At 52.2% G+C, this 16,659-nt stretch overlaps 3 protein-coding genes across 3 annotated transcripts in view; 1 reads left to right on the top strand and 2 right to left on the bottom strand.

Annotated features, from left to right (window-relative positions):
• Nucleotides 1-16,659, top strand: part of LOC140680256 (uncharacterized) — a 1,118,524-nt gene that overhangs the window by 442,229 nt on the left and 659,636 nt on the right. The window lies entirely within an intron of this gene.
• Nucleotides 1-16,659, bottom strand: part of LOC140680875 (uncharacterized) — a 490,116-nt gene that overhangs the window by 390,287 nt on the left and 83,170 nt on the right. The gene's annotated exons all lie outside the window — the stretch shown is intronic.
• LOC140680945 (olfactory receptor 14J1-like) lies at nt 1,219-4,278 on the bottom strand. Its single transcript, XM_072919836.1, has 2 exons — nt 3,727-4,278; nt 1,219-1,329 (listed from the first exon to the last, which is right to left on the bottom strand). The coding sequence occupies exons 1-2, from the start codon at nt 4,276-4,278 to the stop codon at nt 1,219-1,221; spliced, it is 663 nt and encodes a 220-aa protein (XP_072775937.1).

The following is a 16,659-nucleotide window of genomic DNA, read 5'->3' as shown; positions in this document are numbered from 1 at the left end:
CACAGCTGACAATCAAAAACACTTCCTCCATACCCCCACCCCACCTTTTCCCTCATCCAAGCCCTGGCACTCAGAGCAGCTGAGGAATGGAGTCACATCCAGGGGCATCCCCAGAACTGGAGACTTTGGCCCGGCCATTTACATCTCTTTATTGCTGATCTGGACAAGGGGATAGAGGGCAGCCTTGGTCAGTTCCCAGGTGACTCCCACCAGGGAGTGTGGCTGTGCTGGAGGGCAGGAAGCTCTGCAGAGGGCAGCAACAAATCTTCTACACTGGAATTAGGAAGGGCAGACTTTGGCCTTTTTAGGATTCTGATTTGGGGAGTACTGAATCAGGTACTGATATTTTAAACAAAAGCTGCCCTTAAAAAGGAAGGTGTTTAGGAAGGAAGAACACATTTCAAGAAAGCTGTCTTAATGGGGAAGGAGCTGCCTATCCCAGTGTGGCAAAAGATGAGCTAGTGATGAAAATTACTGTCCTGGCTGCCCATACAGCTTTCCTGGGAACTCAGAGGAAAAAAGGAGTGGCAACACAGGAAGTGTTTTACAATGCCCTTAGGCTATGCAGAAAGACAATTAGAGAGGTGAAAACTCAAATAGAACTTAACCTGTTGATTTCTGTAAAAAAAAAAAAAAAGTTTTACATAAAATTTTGTAGCAAAGGCAGGGAGAAGGAGAATCTCTATTCTTTATTGGATGCAGTGGAGAATATAACTAAAGATAAAGGGGTCACAAGCTCAGCTCCTACACAGGGAACTAAAGATAAAGTAACTAAAGAGAAGGAAAAGGCTAAACGATTTTACACCTTGTTTGTCTCAATTTTCAACAAGTACACAGGTTGTCCTCAGGACAAGTGTTCTCCTGAGCTGGCAGATGGGGACAGGGAGCAGAACAGCCCCCTGTGATCCAGGAGGAAGCAGCTGGTGATGAGGTAAAGCACTCAGATTCTCACAGGTGCATGGGATGGAATCTAGCCTAGGGGGGTGAGGGAGCGTGTGGATGAGCTCCCCAAGCTGCTCTCCATCATTTACCATCAGTCCTGGCTCACCAGGGAGGTCCCAGAGCACTGGAGGTGCCAGTGTGAGCCCATCCCCAAGAAGGGCTGGAAGGAGGAGCTGGGGAGCTCCAGGCCTGTCAGGCTGACCTCGGTGCCCGGCAAGGTTATGGAACAGATCACCTTGAGTGCCACCCCAGGGCACCCACAGGATGGCCGAGGGGTCAGAGCCAGCCAGGGTGGATTTCAGTATCTACACTGATGATCTGGATGAGGGGACTGAGTCCACCATCATCAAATTTGCAGATGACACCAAACTGGGTGTGAGTATGGATCTGCTGGAGGGTAGGAGGGCTCTACATGGAGACCTGGACAGGCTGGATCCAACAAGGTGAGGTTTTACAAGGCTAAGTGACACTGCACTGAACCAGGAGGTCAGTGTTACTCTCTGGGGCTTCGTGAACAACAAAGATCACTATGACATGAGGGCACCTTGTATAACCAAGAGGCCATTGTGACAATGCGAGTACTTGTTGAATGAAGGAAGCAATTTTGGGAACGGAGTGCTCCTTGGGACCAAGAGGCCATTGTGACACCGTGGAACCAAGGAGACCATTGCTGCCCTGCCAGGCCTCATGGAACCAAGGATCCACTGTGACACTGCAGGGCCCTGGGGGACCAAGGGGCCACTGTGACACTGCAGGGCCCACGGATCCAAGGGACTTTGTGACACAAAGGGGTCCCATGGAACCAAAGGGACATTGTGACACTGGGAGGCCTGATGGAATCATGGAGACCATTGTGACACTCTGGGGCTTCATGGAACGCTGGTGACACCAAGCTGGCTGGGAATGTTGATCTGCTGGAGGGTAGGAGGGCTCTGCACAGGGACTGGACAGGCTGGATCCAGGGCCCAAACCCAACAAGGTGAGGTTTAACAAGTCCAAGTGCCGGGTCCTGCACTTTGGCCACAACAACCCCTGCAGCGCTACAGGCTGGGGACAGAGGGGCTGGACAGCAGCCAGGCAGAAAGGGACCTGCAGGGACTTCTGGACAGCAGGCTGGACATGAGCCAGCCGTGTGCCCAGGTGGCCAAGAAGGCCAATGGCTCCTGGCCTGGATCAGGAATGGTGTGGCCAGCAGGAGCAGGGCAGTGATTCTTCCCCTGTGCTGGGCACTGGTTGGGCAGCACCTCGAGTGCTGTGTCCAGTTCTGGGCCCCCCAATTTAGGAAGGAAATGGAGTGGTGGAGTGTGTCCAGAGAAGGGCAACAAGGCTGGTGAGGGTTCTAGAGCACAAATCCTGTGAGGAGTGGCTGAGGGAGCTGGGGTTGTTTATCTTGGAGAAGAGGAGGCTCAGGGGAGACAAGGCAGTGTCAGGGCACAGGTTGGACTTGATGATCCCCAGGGTCTTTTCCAACCTCGCTGATTCTGTGAATCTCTGAAACCACCCTTGGAGCAGTTGCAGGAGGAGTCCTGGACCTCCTCTTCAGAAGCTCCAGCAGCCCAGGTCCCTCAGCTTCTCCTCACAACCCCAAAGCCCATCCTGTCAGTCCTGCAGAGCCTCTCCAGCTCCTGGGGGTGGCAGCGCTGTGGCTGAAGCAGGGACAGGCCATGGAAATGAGCAGCAGCTTCTGCAGTGGGACAGGAAACTCCCAGCTGATGGGAACAAACTTTCTGGCTGACTGCAGAGGCCAGGACAAAGCTGAGTGGTTTCCCTGGCATCCCCCAGCCCTTCCTGGCCCCAGGGGCTGATGGCATTTGTGCTCCCTCAGGTTCATGTCCCCACAGCAGCAGCATGGGGGTGCTCCCGCCTGCTGTGTGCAGTGCAAACAGGGGCTGCTGAGCCAGTGCTGCCGTGTCTGTGCCTGCAAGGATGTGGCACCTCTGTGAGCTGGGGGAGAGGCCAGGGCTGCAGAGGGGGCATGTTGTTGGCAGCTCCATGAGGATGCTCTGGGACGCTGCCCTGGGCTGTGCAGCGCACTGGGGATGGATCAGCCCCTGCTCTGCTGCTCCTTCCCGTCTCCCCCAGGGCCCTTGCAGAGCACCAGCCGTGCTGTTTGCCCCCAGCCTGCCCACGGCCAGCCTGGGGCTGCTCATGGGGGTTTTCTGTGCTGAGCATTGGCCTGGCCGTGTTCTTGAGAGAGCCTGGGCAAGGAGCCTGGAGCCCCCAGGCCCTGGCCTGAGGCGTCAGCGCTGCCCCAGCAGTGCCCATGGCCTGTCCCTGCTGCAGCCCCGGCACTGCCACCCCCAGGACTGTGCCCGGCCCCGAGAGCACTCAGGCCCTGCAGCAACACCAGGGCCACCAGGGCAGCGGGGCAGGGCCACGGGAGCAGCACTGGCAGCACCAAGTGCTGCTGCTCCTGGGCACAGCTGCTGTGCCAGCACTGATCTGCCCCAGCTCTGCACACAGACATTGCTGCTGCAGCTCCAGAGAAGGCAACAAAAGGGCATCTCTGCAGAAAACCTTGCTAGGATCCTTTAGTTCCTTTAAAGTCACTGAGAGTGCAGCCCCTAATTGACACAGTCTGTGGGTACAGGAAAGGTGGAGTGAAACAAAATGAGAAATGGCACAAGGAATAGCATTTATTTGTGGACAACAGTAAATGTAAAACAAAGACTTCCAAGATGAAACCAACAAGAAGTATCAAATATGACTTTTATTCGAAGTAATTTGGAGAAATTGGCCAGCAGTTTAATGTTTCTGAAAGCATCCAGTCATCAGTGCCCTCACTGCAGCCTTGAGCTCCTGGTTCCTCAGGCTGTAGATGAGGGGGTTCAGGGCTGGAGGCACCACCGAGTACAGAACTGACAGGGCCAGATCCAGGGAATGGGAGGACATCGAGGGGGGCTTCAGGTAGGCAAACACTGCAGTGCTGATGAACAGAGAGACCACGGCCAGGTGAGGGAGGCAGGTGGAAAAGGCTTTGTGCCGTCCCTGCTCAGAGGGGATCCTCAGCACAGCCCTGAAGATCTGCACATAGGAAAAAACAATGAACACAAAACAACCAAGTGCTAAAAAGACACTAATTGCAATGAGACCAAGTTCCCTGAGGGATTTGGAGTGTGAGCAGGAGAGCTTGAGAATTTGAGGGATTTCACAGAAGAATTGTCCCACGGCATTGCCATGGCAAAGGGGCAGGGAAAATGTATTGGCTGTGTTCAGCAGAGCATTGAGAAAGGCACTGGCCCAGGCAGCTGCTGCCATGTGGGCACAAGCTCTGCTGCCCAGGAGGGTCCCGTAGTGCAGGGGTTTGCAGATGGACACGTAGCGGTCGTAGCACATGATAGTCAGGAGGCAAAACTCTGCTGAGATGAAGAAGAGAAAGAAAAAGAGCTGAGCAGCACATCCAGGGTAGGAGATGTTCCTGGTGTCCCAGAGGGAATTGTGCATGGCTTTGGGGACAGTGGTGCAGATGGAGCCCAGGTCGCTGAGGGCCAGGTTGAGCAGGAAGAAGAACATGGGCGTGTGCAGGTGGTGGCCGCAGGCTACGGCGCTGATGATGAGGCCGTTGCCCAGGAGGGCAGCCAGGGAGATGCCCAGGAAGAGGCAGAAGTGCAGGAGCTGCAGCTGCCATGTGTCTGCCAGTGCCAGCAGGAGGAAGTGGCTGATGGAGCTGCTGTTGGACATTTGCTGTGGCTGCACATGGGCACCTGTTCAGAGAAAAGGATAGTTAAGTTTTGGAGGAGTTACCTGTAACCAAAATCAAAGCCATTTCCCATACACCCTCCTCTGTGACACACAAGGATAGTCTTCTGTGTTTAAGAGCTTAGAGGTTTTCATTTTAAGCTCCCCCTATGTCTCTCCTGCTATTTTTGGATATCAGAAATGCCCAGCATTTCTGCTGCCCTCCAGGAGAACAGAGTTGGTTCCCTGAGGCTACAGGATGAGTGGAGACTGGGGAGACATGGTCTGTCACTTCATTCTGCTTGGAGTTTCTCTGGGCTTTCATTTTCTCACATGAAGGATGTTCACACTCCCATGTTTGTCTTACAAACCCCCAGGTACTGCTGAGAGCAGATGGATCCACCACAGCCCAGCTCCACATTTGGAGCCAAGGACTCACGTTGCTCATTTCACCAACCCAGCAGCATTTTCAGTGTCACAACACCTCTGCCTTTCCCCATCAATCTTATAACTCAGATATGCTCTAGGACAGGTTTGCTCCCTGGATTGAAGATATCAGCTTGATCTGAAATCTCAGGGAGACTTCCAAGTGTCCTTCTGATGGCATTGGATGAAGGGAGATGCAGCTCCTTCCCTGGCTGCACTGCCAGCATTGCCCAGAGCCGGGCACTGGGGACAGCTGTGTCACCCTGAGCCAGCTGTGCCCCCTGCCAGAGCCCCCAGTGCCAGGCAGCTGCTCCCAGCCCTGTGCTCTGCAGAGGGAACTGGGCCCGGGGCTGCAGAGCTGCCCCACGGCTCTGCTGCAGCTCTGCCTGCACAGGAGGGGCTGCACGCCTTGGAGCCCCGGCCCTGAGGGCAGAGGCTTGGCTGGGGGACAGGAGGGAGGGGGCTTGTGCAGAGGGAGAGGCTGCACTGGAGGGGATCCTCTGGACATCTCTAAACTCTCCCTGCCAGAGCATTTCTCGCTTTTGTTTTCTCTCCTTCCCTGATCTTCTCTCTGCTTCCTGGAGATTTTCCTCCTGCAAGTGTTTCTCTGTGCCTGATCTCTCTGTACCAGCACTCCCAGACCCCAAATCTCTGTGCACTCTCCTTGGCCTGACAGAACCCTGCCTGTTTGCAGGGCACTGGCTGGGGCAGGTTCTGTTTGCAGCTTGGAAAAAGGAGAGCTCAGACTGAGCCTGATGGCTCCAGCAGAGGTGGTGCTGCTGCTGTCCATGGGCAGAGTGGCTGAAAGCACATTAGGGATCTCCTGTGAATCTATTGATCACTAATATAACAGTTCAGATATCTCATGCACTTGTCAAAATTCATAATCAACAGTTAATATTTATCCCCCTTCCCTGCCACTCTCCAATAATAGGAAACTGAATACAAAGTCTTTGGGAATTTCCTCCTTTTTATCAAAATCGTTGTCTTGGAAATATTCTATGACCAAATAGAACACCTCAGCATGTCAAAGCTTCGTGAGCATTTCACCTCCCCAGCACCAGAAATACACAGAGTTGTACTCACAGGGTCTGTGGGCATTGGGATGTTCCAGCTTTAGGAGATCACTCCAGGAGCTGCAGCTGCATTGTCCTGCAGCCAGAGGTTCCTGTGCCAAGGGCTGGCAGTGATTCTGCCCCGGGCACTTCTCAGCCCCTTCCCAGCCCTGACTGATTGAAGCTCTCTGTGCCTCTGTGCTGTGCCCGGGCTGGCTGCAGGCAGTGCCCCAGCCCTGCTGGGCTGGGAGAAGAGCTGCTCAGCAAGAGAAATGTGCTTTTGAAGCTCTGCTTGGTTACCAGGATCACCCTCTGTGCCAGGAGCCCGGCCCAGCTCAGCAGCACAGACACAGCACAAGGACTTTAATGACCCTCTGGGGCTTTGTGCTCAGGCCCTGAACATCAGGCCCTGAGAGGGAGCTGCAGAAACCTCTCCAGAACTCCAAGTCAGAATCCAACTCCAAAGTTTCTCTGACTTTTAATGGGTCCCACTGAGGGACACGACTGAGAAAGTGTCCCCAGGCCCCAGGCAGAGCAGAGAACTGGAGGCACTGATGACAGGTGGGGACAAAGAGAAGCCAAGTCTTGGTGCCCTGGGACACAGCAGGGTCTGTGCCACCAAGGGCTGTGAGGAGACACCTTGTCCTGAGGCCCTGGGGCCTCCTGGCACAGCCCCAGCCAGGCTGGGCACTGTCACCCCCTGGTCCTGCCCTCAGCATCCCCCCCTAGCCCACATCCCAGTGGCCTCAAGGATCTGCTGGAAGGAGTCCCTGGGGAGCCTTGGTCAGGAATGGCCCTGGGGGCTCCTTCATGCTCCCAGGGACTGCAGGTTTTTCAAAGGACTTTGGCTTTTGCTTTTGCCTTGGAATCTCTGAGAGGTTTGTGCCATCCTGGCTTCCAATTATCTGCTGTACTTAGTCCCTGGAGAGGCTTTGCCAGTAACAACACTCAGTGGGGCTCATTAATGCTTCAAGGTACTTCAGTTCTTTTAAGGTACTTGGTGTTTCCCTTTTGATCCAGACTCTGGGAGAGGTTTGTGCAATCATGGCCCCAATTATCTGCTTTAACGAGTCCCTTGAGAGCTTTGTGCTGACACTCAGTGGAGCTCATTAATACTCTGAGATACTCAACTTTTTCCAGGTACTTTGGATTTTCCTTTCCACACTGAGAGGTTTTTGTGCCATCCTTGCCTCCAATTCTCTCCTCCAAGGAGTCCATGAGGAGCTTTTGTTGGGGATGGACCTCAGTGGGATCTATTAATGCATTGAGACATTTTGGGTTTTTGCTCTTGATTTTAACTCCTGGACAGGTTTGTGCAATCTCCTCTCAGGTCCTGAGCTTCCAGGGCTCAGTTCCAAATGCACCACGGGGCTCATTAGGATCAAGGAAGTTCTGACAAACCATGGCTCTGCCTTGATTTCCCTCTGCTCTCATGCAGTTCATAAGGAAGTTTCTGTAGTGGTTTTGGTTCATCAATTTTGAGATTTCTTGGGCAATGCATCAGTTAGTGTGGTGGGTTCAGTGTTGGCTAATTACCAGCGCACACAAAATAATATAGTTACTCATTTCCTGATGTGAGGTAGGATAAGGAGAAAGGGAAAGTGGGATCCAAACTTTAAAAGAGCATAAAGAAAAGTTTATTAGCAGTAACTAAAAGAAAGAGTAATAAGAATCAGCACAAAACTTTCAGAACACTCTTCTTCTCGCCACAAATTTTTCTTCCTTATTGACAATGTAAGGAGACAAACCCTAAAATTTTCAGTCAGTTTACCACCTCTAGAATAGTCCTTCTTCACTTCACTTAGGGTGAGGAGTCTCTTTTTCTTGCTATGGAGACTTCTCCATAAGGAAACAGTTCTCTTGTGGCTCTCAAGTTCCATGAATAGCAGCCACTCAAAAAAGTGTAATAGTGAAATCCCTGCCATTTTTTCACAGCTTTTTCCACAGCTGTGTGTCATGGGCCATGTCAACTTCTGGGGTATTAGTTTAAAGATGAGCTGTTCAAGACCAGAGTTTCTCTTCAACTGCTTCTGAAATCATCTAGGGGAACAGAGGTCTTCTTCTCTCCCTGAGGGCACAGGGTCTCATCACTCTGCTCTCTTTCTCTGTTCAAACTTCTCATGGGATCTCAGCTACTTCAACATTTGCTTACTTTAGCATGGAGGCCTTTGCTGAAACAAGTCATCTCCCCATACTTTTCAATGCCTTATAGGGAAAAAGAGAGCCTGATGTATCAATGACATCCTTCTCCATAGCTTTAGCAGAGGATTTCAGCCCCAAGATCAAGGCATCTCCTCATCCCTCCCATCTGGGACTCAACTTCCACTTCACTGACCTCGGTGTCTTCTGTGTGCATGCCCTGTGTCCTTTTCTCTCACTGGAGGGAGGATGGCAGCACTGCCAGAGTCAATATCTGCCCGGGGCTGCAGATGGTTCCGTGAGCCCGGCCGGGCTCAGTGGCCAATTCTAATTTTGGCCATGGTTCCTGGACATGAAGACCAGTTCTTTTCCATAGGAATGAAGGAACAGAGCCCCACTGTTTTAGGGGCAAATGAGAGGTGACCACCAGAGGACAAGGCCAGCCAGAGCTGCCAGATTCTGTTCTTAGAGATACCTTGAATATAGGAAATTTTTTAGGCAGAGTGTCAGTTTTGGCAAGGGGCATCAGAAAAGACGGACGGTTCTTTTCCATACAAAGGAGAGCACGGAGCCCCATTGCTACAGGAGCTGATAAGAGGCAGGCATTGACATCCCAAGATCAGCCAGACCTTTCAGATGGCCCCTGGCAGGCCAAGCCTGCCAGACTTATTCCATGTTCCCTCGCTTTCATGGGGCCCCACAGTGTCCCAATGGTCCCTTGCTTCTAGGAGGCCCTAAGGTGTCACAATGCCCCCTTGGTGACACCAGGCCCTGAAGGGTCCCAATGGTCTCCATGGTTCCATCAGGCCCCACAGAGTCATAATGGTCTCTGGGTCCATGAAGCCCCGCGGTGTCACCACGGCCCCTTGGCTCCATGGGCTCCAGTGGTGCCACAATGATCCCCTTGGTTCCATGAGGTGCCCACAGTGTCACAGTGATCTCCATGGGAAGGAAAGAACCGAGCCCCAGTGTGGCAGGGGCAGCCACCAGAGGCCAAGGCCAGCCAGACTTGATGGTACTGGCAGATTTTGTCTGGGAGCAACCGTTGGATATAGGGAATTTTAGAGGTGGAATCCCACTTTCAGACATGGACACCTGGAGTTGAATGATGGTTTTTTTTTCCAAGGGAAGGAAAGCACAGAACACCGGTGTTTGAGGGGCAGATGAAAGGCTGCCGTCCGAGGTCTAGGCCAACCAGACCTCTTTGCCCTGGTAGCTTTTATCTGAAAGCAACCCTTGGATATAGGGAATTTGGGAGGTGGAACCCCAATTTTGGCCATTTCTGTGTAGATAAGAAGGAGAGTTCTTTTCCATAGGAAGGAAAGCACAAAGACCATGTGTTTCAAAGGCAGAAGAAGAAAGAGGTGGCTCCTGGAAGGCTCAGCCAACCAGACCTGTTCTTCCTGGCATGTTTTGTAATGGAGGAATTTTTGGATACATGGAATTTGGGAGGAGGAATCTCAATTTTGACCACGGTCCCCTTGAGAAGGACAACTATTTACATTGGAAGGAAATCACCAAGCCCCAGTGTTTCAAAAGCAGATGAGATGCATCTCTCAAGAGGCCAAGGGCAGCCAGACCTGTCTGTCCTGGCAGCTTTCACTTGGGAGCATTCCTTGGATGTACGGAGTTTTGGAGGAGGAATCCCAATTTTGGCCATGGCCCATAGAGGAGAAGGACAGTTCTCTCCCATAGGAAGAAAAGCCCAGAGCTCCAGGGCTTCAGGGCAGGTGAGAAGCAGCCCTCGACATGCCAAGGTGGTCAGGTGGTCCCCAGGAGGCCCAGCCAACCAGACCTGTTCCATGTTCCCTTGGTTCCGTAGGACCCCACAGTGTCACAAGGATCTCCTTGGTTCCATCAGGCCCTGGAGTGTCACAATGTTCCCCTTGCTTCTGCAGTGTCACAATGGCCCCGTGCTTCCATGAGGCCTTGCAATGTCACAATGGCTTCGTGGTTCCACAGAGCCCTGATGTGTCACAATGGCCCCTGGGCTCCGTGTGCCCTCGCTGTGTCACAGCGGCTCCTCTGTGACACTGGGGCTGCACAAGGTCACCATGGACCCTTGGTTCCTTGGGGTCTCTGAGTTCACAGTGGTCTCGTGATTCCATGAGGCAGCACAGTGTCACCCTGGCCCCTTGGTTCCATGAGGCTCCGTAGTGTCACCGTGGTGTCCTTGGACCTGCATTGTCACAAGTGACCTGTGGTAATCACATATCCTCTGAGCAGAGAGAGAGATCTCCCAGGATTTTCCTGGGAAGCTGTGAGAAGCTGTGAAAAAGCTCAGAGAAAAGAAGGAGAAACAATTCTTATCTTCACCTGCTGCACCTGTTGTTGTGCACATGTGGAATGTGTTATGGAGATTTGTTTATCAAAGGGTGATTTCTAAATTGGCCAATGGTGATGGTGTTTGGATTTCAATTAACCAGTCTGGTCTGTCTGTATCGGACTGTCTGCAAGAGCGATGAGTGTTTCTTAGCAGTATAGTATAGGATAATGTAATAAAGTGATTGATCAGCCATCTGGAATCATGGAGTCAGTGCTAATTATTACAGGCTGGGGACGCCCTGCTACGATAGTTATCTTAGTCAATCTTCCCTTACCTCTGAATGCTGAACAGAATAGGCTTAACAGGCATAGCAGGAACACCAACCACTGTAGACCCAAAGAGCTGGCTGAGGAGTTGGGGGAAAACTTCCCCTGGTGTCATTTCCTCACAGTAGGTACCATTATTAAAGTAATTCCAAACACATACAGTTAGTGTGTGGTAGCCTCAAATCCATGTGCCCACCATCCAGTGGAAATTGAAAATCCATAAATTCCTTACCATATTAACCCATCAAACAAATTGATTATCAGCCATATTAGCCATAGTTATAGGATGGGAAAAATGTAGCCACAACCATGTGCCACCCAAACCAGGGAAGGCTAGACCCCTTGGTGACACCTAAAAAGGTTTCTATACCCAGCACACACACAAAAAAAAAAGATTATGTTACTCAAGAATTGTTATTTTCATTTCACCATTTTCCTCTTTATGCCCTTGGGCTGCACATCGGGCGCCAAAATTGGTCTTGGTTTGCAAGATAGGTGTCTGCTAGGGAAGGTGGAAAAAAGCTTCCTGTGGAGGTGCCTCCAGCAGGACTCTTGGAAAGCAGCAAGCTGGGCTGGCAGGATGTCTCGGCAGGCAGGGGGTGAGGGGCTCCAAGCAGGGCAGGGAGAGCCCAGCTCAGGATCCTGGACACCAGAGCAGACGGGGATAGGTCTCTCTTTTAGTGGGGCAGGTGTAAATAAGGTCCCAGTTTAGTGGCTGTTCTCACGAGCAGAGGCTCATCCCAGGACAGAAGAAGCAGCTCTGGGCTGGGCTCTGGCAGCAGCAGTGGAAACTCCCATCTCCAAGAGCAGCAGCTCCTCCCAAAATAAGGGATCAGCCGATAAACATCAGCCAATGATAAGGAACAAACAGAAAGGAAAAACCCAACCCCCAACACTGGTTTACAATTCCTAATGCTAAGGGAGAATTGTATAAAGTTTTAATTCCACCTTTATAATTGTTTACATACGAGCTCTTGAAATGTCAGGGGTAGGGATTGGAACCTGCTGCTCCAAGGCTCCTCTCACAAAAAGAGGCTTAGAAAGGCTGGCGGTCCTTGGAGGTATTTGGGGATCTATAGGGGCTATTGGGGGTCCTTTCTGTGCCTCCTGACCTGACAGGAGCTTCTCTAATAAACTTTGCCTAAAGCTCCCAGTCTGCCCATGACAGGAGCCCCTGTGAGTGCCTGTGACATCCCGGCTCTTTGGCAGCCTGGGGACACTTAGAAAGGCCCCATGGAACCCCTCTGAGGGCCTGTCAAAAAATCTGATTATTAGTAGGCAAACTGTTGGCTGTTAACTGAAAGGTTGGTGGTTCGAGCCCACCCAGGGATGCCATTTATGTCAGAATCTGTGGTATTTAAATGATCCCAAAATTGCAGAAATTTGCTGTCTTTGAGCCCCACTGCCAAAGAAGAAGCCATAATTCATCTGTGCTGGTTTTCAAGGTTGTTTGTTCTTGCTTATCTATAACATGTTCTGTCTGACCTGCAGTAAGCCTTTCTTGCGGGACAGCGTGCAGGGCTCTGCCCCTCAGTGGGAAGTTACAAACATTATATACCAGAAACTACCTGTGCTATATTTACAATAATGTGCCAATACCTACCACCTGTGTTGAACAACGTGTCCCCAGTCTAAACGAACAGAAAAATGCCAACACTGCAGTGAAACATGGAAGGCATGAAGAAGACGAAAAAGGACAGGACACACACGATTTCCTCCATCTTGCCTCCTTTGAACCCCTTACCTAGAATCCTAAAATTCTACTTTTGCACCCGTGTCACACTAATTATTACTCATATCAAACACTCAGAGTGTGTAATTCATCCTGTAAGATTGAAAACTCTTTTCCATGGACAGAGATCACAGGCAGTGTCTCTGGGGGCTCTGTCCAGGGGGGTTCCTGACCCCCTTGCCAGGGTCCCAGACTTGCCAGGGCAGCCAGAGGGATGCCCTGGATTACCACAGCAAACCTCATCAGGACCCATTGCTATGGTCAGTTTCCCTGGCAACCATCACCAGCCCCTGTTGCTATGGTCAGTTTCCATGGGTACCATCACCAGCCCCTGTTGCTATGGTCAGTTCCCATGGCAACCAGCACCAGCCCCCTATGGCAACCATCCCCAGCCCCTGTTGCTATGGTCAGTTTCCATGGCAACCATCACCAGCCCCTGTTCCTATGGTCAGTTTCCATGGCAACCTTCCCCAGCCCCTGTTGCTATGGTCAGTCCCTGGGCAGCTACATGGACACCCCATGCCAGGGGTGGTTGCCATGGACACCAGCTCAGGCCTGCAGCCAGAGCCCGTTTCCATGGCAACCATTGGCACTCCCATCCCCACGGTCATGGGATCCCAGAACCACAGAATTGGCTGAGCTGGGAGGGACCCATCAGGATCCTCGAGTCCAACTGCTGGCCCTGCACAGGACACCCCAACACTGCCAGCCTGGGCCTGGCAGCGCTGTCCAAATGCTGCTGGAGCTCAGAGAGCCCTGGAGCTGTGACCCTTCCCTGGGGAGCCTGGGCAGTGCCCCAGCAGCCTCTGGGCAAAAACCTTTCCCTGAGATCCAACCTAAGCCTGCCCCGACTCAGCTGCAGCCGCTCCCTCCACTCGTGTCCCTGGGCACCAGAGTGAAGAGGTTCCCTCAGCCCCAGCCAGGGACCCGCTCCCAGGGCTGCTGCCATGGCCACCAGGGCTGGCACCAGCTGGGATGCTCGGTTTCCACAGGCCGGGATTCAGGAATGGAATTGCCCAATTTCCTGCTCCCGCTAAAACCCCGCTGGTGCTCGTTGCCCTCCCACCTTCCACTGAAGGAAAAAAGGGAAAGATCCCAGGCTGGGATAAGAACAATTCACTGGGAACAGCAATGAGATGAGGAACAAACAGGAACAGAAAAACTATTGACAACAGAAGGGATAAGAAAAACTATTTACAGGGGAAATTACATCACCATCAATTGTATCTTTGTGGCCACGTGTCTCCTTCTGCCTGGAAAGGACACCCTTCTCAGAGAGAGAGAGAGAGAGAGAGAGAGAGAGAGAGAGAGAGAGTCCCTTTCCTGCCCCTGGCAATGACCTGAGGTGGGAGTGAATGTAGTGACAGGGCCATGGCCAGACCCTCATGTTCTTCAATCCCACATCAGGTCATTGGCAGGGGCAGGAGAAGGTACAGGTGTCTTCCCAGCATGGATGACAGGTAACAGGGATCACCAGGGCTCTTCCCAATGTGGGTTCTTCAATGGAGGATGAAGCTGGAGCAGTGCACGAAGCTCCTCCTGCAGTTGGGGCACTCCCAGGGCTTCCATCACCGGTGGCTCCATTGGTGTCTGGTCAAGTCAGAGCTCTGGGTGAAGCTCTTCCCACACTGGGGACACTCATAGGGCCTCTCCCCAGTGTGGATGCGCCGGTGCCTGATGAGGTTGGAGTTTTTCTTGAAGACCTTGCCACAGTCAGAGCAGAGGAAGGGCCTCTCCTCGGTGTGGACCCGCTCATGCAGGAGGAGATTTGAGCTGCTCTGAAACCTCTTCCCACATGTGGGGCACATGTAGGGCCTCTCCCCAGTGTGGATGCGCCGGTGGGTGACAAGGGTGGAGTTTTGCTTGAAGCCCTTCCCGCAGTCAGGGCAGCGGAAGGGCCTCTCCTCAGTGTGAATCCGCTGATGTTCAAGGAGATGGGAGCTGGTCTGAAACCTCTTCTGACACTCAGGACACTCGTAGGGCCTCTCACCAGTGTGGATGCGTTGGTGGGTGATGAGTTCTGAGCTCCAGCCGAAGCCCTTCCCACACTCCCCACACTCGTAGGGCCATTCCCCATTGTGGATCATCTGATGTCGTTTCAGACTTTTGCTCTGCCTGAAGCTCTTCCCACACTCCAAGCACTTGTAGGGCTTCTCCCCATCAAGATGCTGCTCAGGGACCACCAGCTCCAAGTTCTGGCTGAAGCTCTGCCCACCTTCCTGACCCAGAGTGGGCCTTTCCTCCTCAGAGCACCCTGGGCTGGGTTTGCAGCCCCTCCTCCTGTGGGATCTCTGGGGCTTTTCCTCCCTGTTGGATTCCCGCACTGTGGAGTTGCTCAAATCAGCCTCTTCCATGAGGTTGTGCTGCAGGGATTTGTCCTTCCTGGTCTCCATCCTCAGCTCCTGCTCTGGGGTAGGAAGGAGAAGGAGAGGATGGGATTTGCCTCCGTGCCACAAGGAAGGGTAAGGAGATCCCCCCAGTGCATCCCCATCAGGAGAGCGTCGGCAGCGGGGCTGTCCTGCAGCCGGGGGCCGTGCTGGGCTGGGAGATGGAACAGGAGAGAGGAGGAAAGGGGCACTGACTTCTTCCTCACCTGCCTCAGTGTCCCAGGGCATCTTCCTCTTCCTCGCAACCTTCTCCTCCATCTGGCGAATATTTGGGTACGGGAAATTCTGTTTTGGGAGGAAAACAAGGGATGAGCACATTGAGTTTTGTACTGGTTTGAAGGTCAACCAGGAGGAGACTCTAAGCCAGAATGACAATTGAATAAGAAAAGTAGGATCAAGGCAATGATACAGAATCACTGGTTTAAACTCACAGAGTCAGGATATAACCTGACACCCCGTTGGTCAGGGTGGTGGTAGCAGTCTGATGAAATGGTGGCTGCAGTACGGCTGGAGTGATGAAGGTGATTCTGTCAAAGCGGTGATCCTGTAGAAGGGTCTGGTCTTCCTCTGAAGGTCCAGTGGTGGTTATGGAGCTCTTGTCCTCTGGGAATGCAGTAGGCAAGGTGGTCGTGGTGTTGCAAGGGTAAGATTATATCCAGGTAGGAATGCTTGGCTCCTCCCCCTGGGCGGAGCATCCCACAATGGGATGATGTAATTTTATCAGCCCTGCAGTGACACTCAATGGCCCATTAACAGTAGATGGCCCCTGGAGGGCGTTATCAGGGCTGAGCCATGGAAGAGATAAAGAACACTGCCCCACCTGTTGATAACAGTTTATGGAGATGGTGACTGAAAACACTTTTGGTTACATCTGACACTAACCTGAAACAGTGAGGCAATCCCTGCTCGGGGTGGGGGGTGAACACCACCCCCCTTACCCAAACTGGCTCAGGTGTAAAACCCCCACCCTGGGAAGGACACGCACACAGGGGATAATGTCACACTTGCCCTGTCACAGGGGAGATCTCTGTCCCTGTCACTCCCTTGCTCTCCCCCCTTTTCTCTTTCTTTCCATCTCTCTCTCTACTTCACTTTTACTGTTCAATAAAATCCACTTAAATTTGGTGACCTTTGCACCTTAGTTGGGGCAGTGGCATCTCTGTAACAATTTTATTAACCAGCTTGAAGCATTATTTTGCACTGTGAGTTCAGGGCACTGTTGTCTGACCCCAAGTGCCTTTGACAACAGCATGGGTCCCTCCTCTGAGGAGGTTCTGCCTCTTTCTGGAGGAACTCTTGGAAACTTGGATGCAGCTTCCTCTGAGCAACTTTTGGGAGAACTTATGAGGAAAATGGCTGTTGTGGGTGGCCAGTGTAAAGAAAATATATTCCTGTCCTTCCCTGAAAAGTTCGTTAAAGTCACTGGAGGAAAGGGAGCAAATCATACCAGTGAAACTGACCAGGATCAGTCACCCCAAGGTGAGGAACACAAGGCTACTAAAGTCCTACAAGAAGCCCAGCTCAAGTATCTAAACTCCCGAATAATTAGTGAATTCGCAGGCTTGGGGGCTTTTCCAAATATGAGAATCATTATTTTTTCGTTCCCGTCACCTTTGTGACAGCTCCACAGAGCTTTCCCTTCCTTTTAATAATCCGTATTGGGCCAAATTTCCATATTTTTTTTTGGAACGTGCCAGCATCTGAGGTA

The sequence above is a fragment of the Taeniopygia guttata genome, chromosome 30 (assembly GCF_048771995.1).
Source record: "Taeniopygia guttata chromosome 30, bTaeGut7.mat, whole genome shotgun sequence".
Classification (NCBI taxonomy): domain Eukaryota; kingdom Metazoa; phylum Chordata; class Aves; order Passeriformes; family Estrildidae; genus Taeniopygia; species Taeniopygia guttata.
Note: the sequence above shows the minus strand (reverse complement) of the source record. Positions and strands in the feature narration are given on the sequence as shown.

Excerpts from the sequence above, each read along its gene's own strand:
- LOC140680945 (XM_072919836.1), bottom strand. The coding sequence starts at position 4,278 with ATGTGCTACGACCGCTACGTGTCCATCTGCAAACCCCTGCACTACGGG. Across the intron at positions 1,330-3,726 it reads ACCAGGAGCTCAAGGCTGCA|ATCCATACTCACACCCAGTT; the intron begins GTGAGGGCACTG and ends ACCCTCCAGCAG.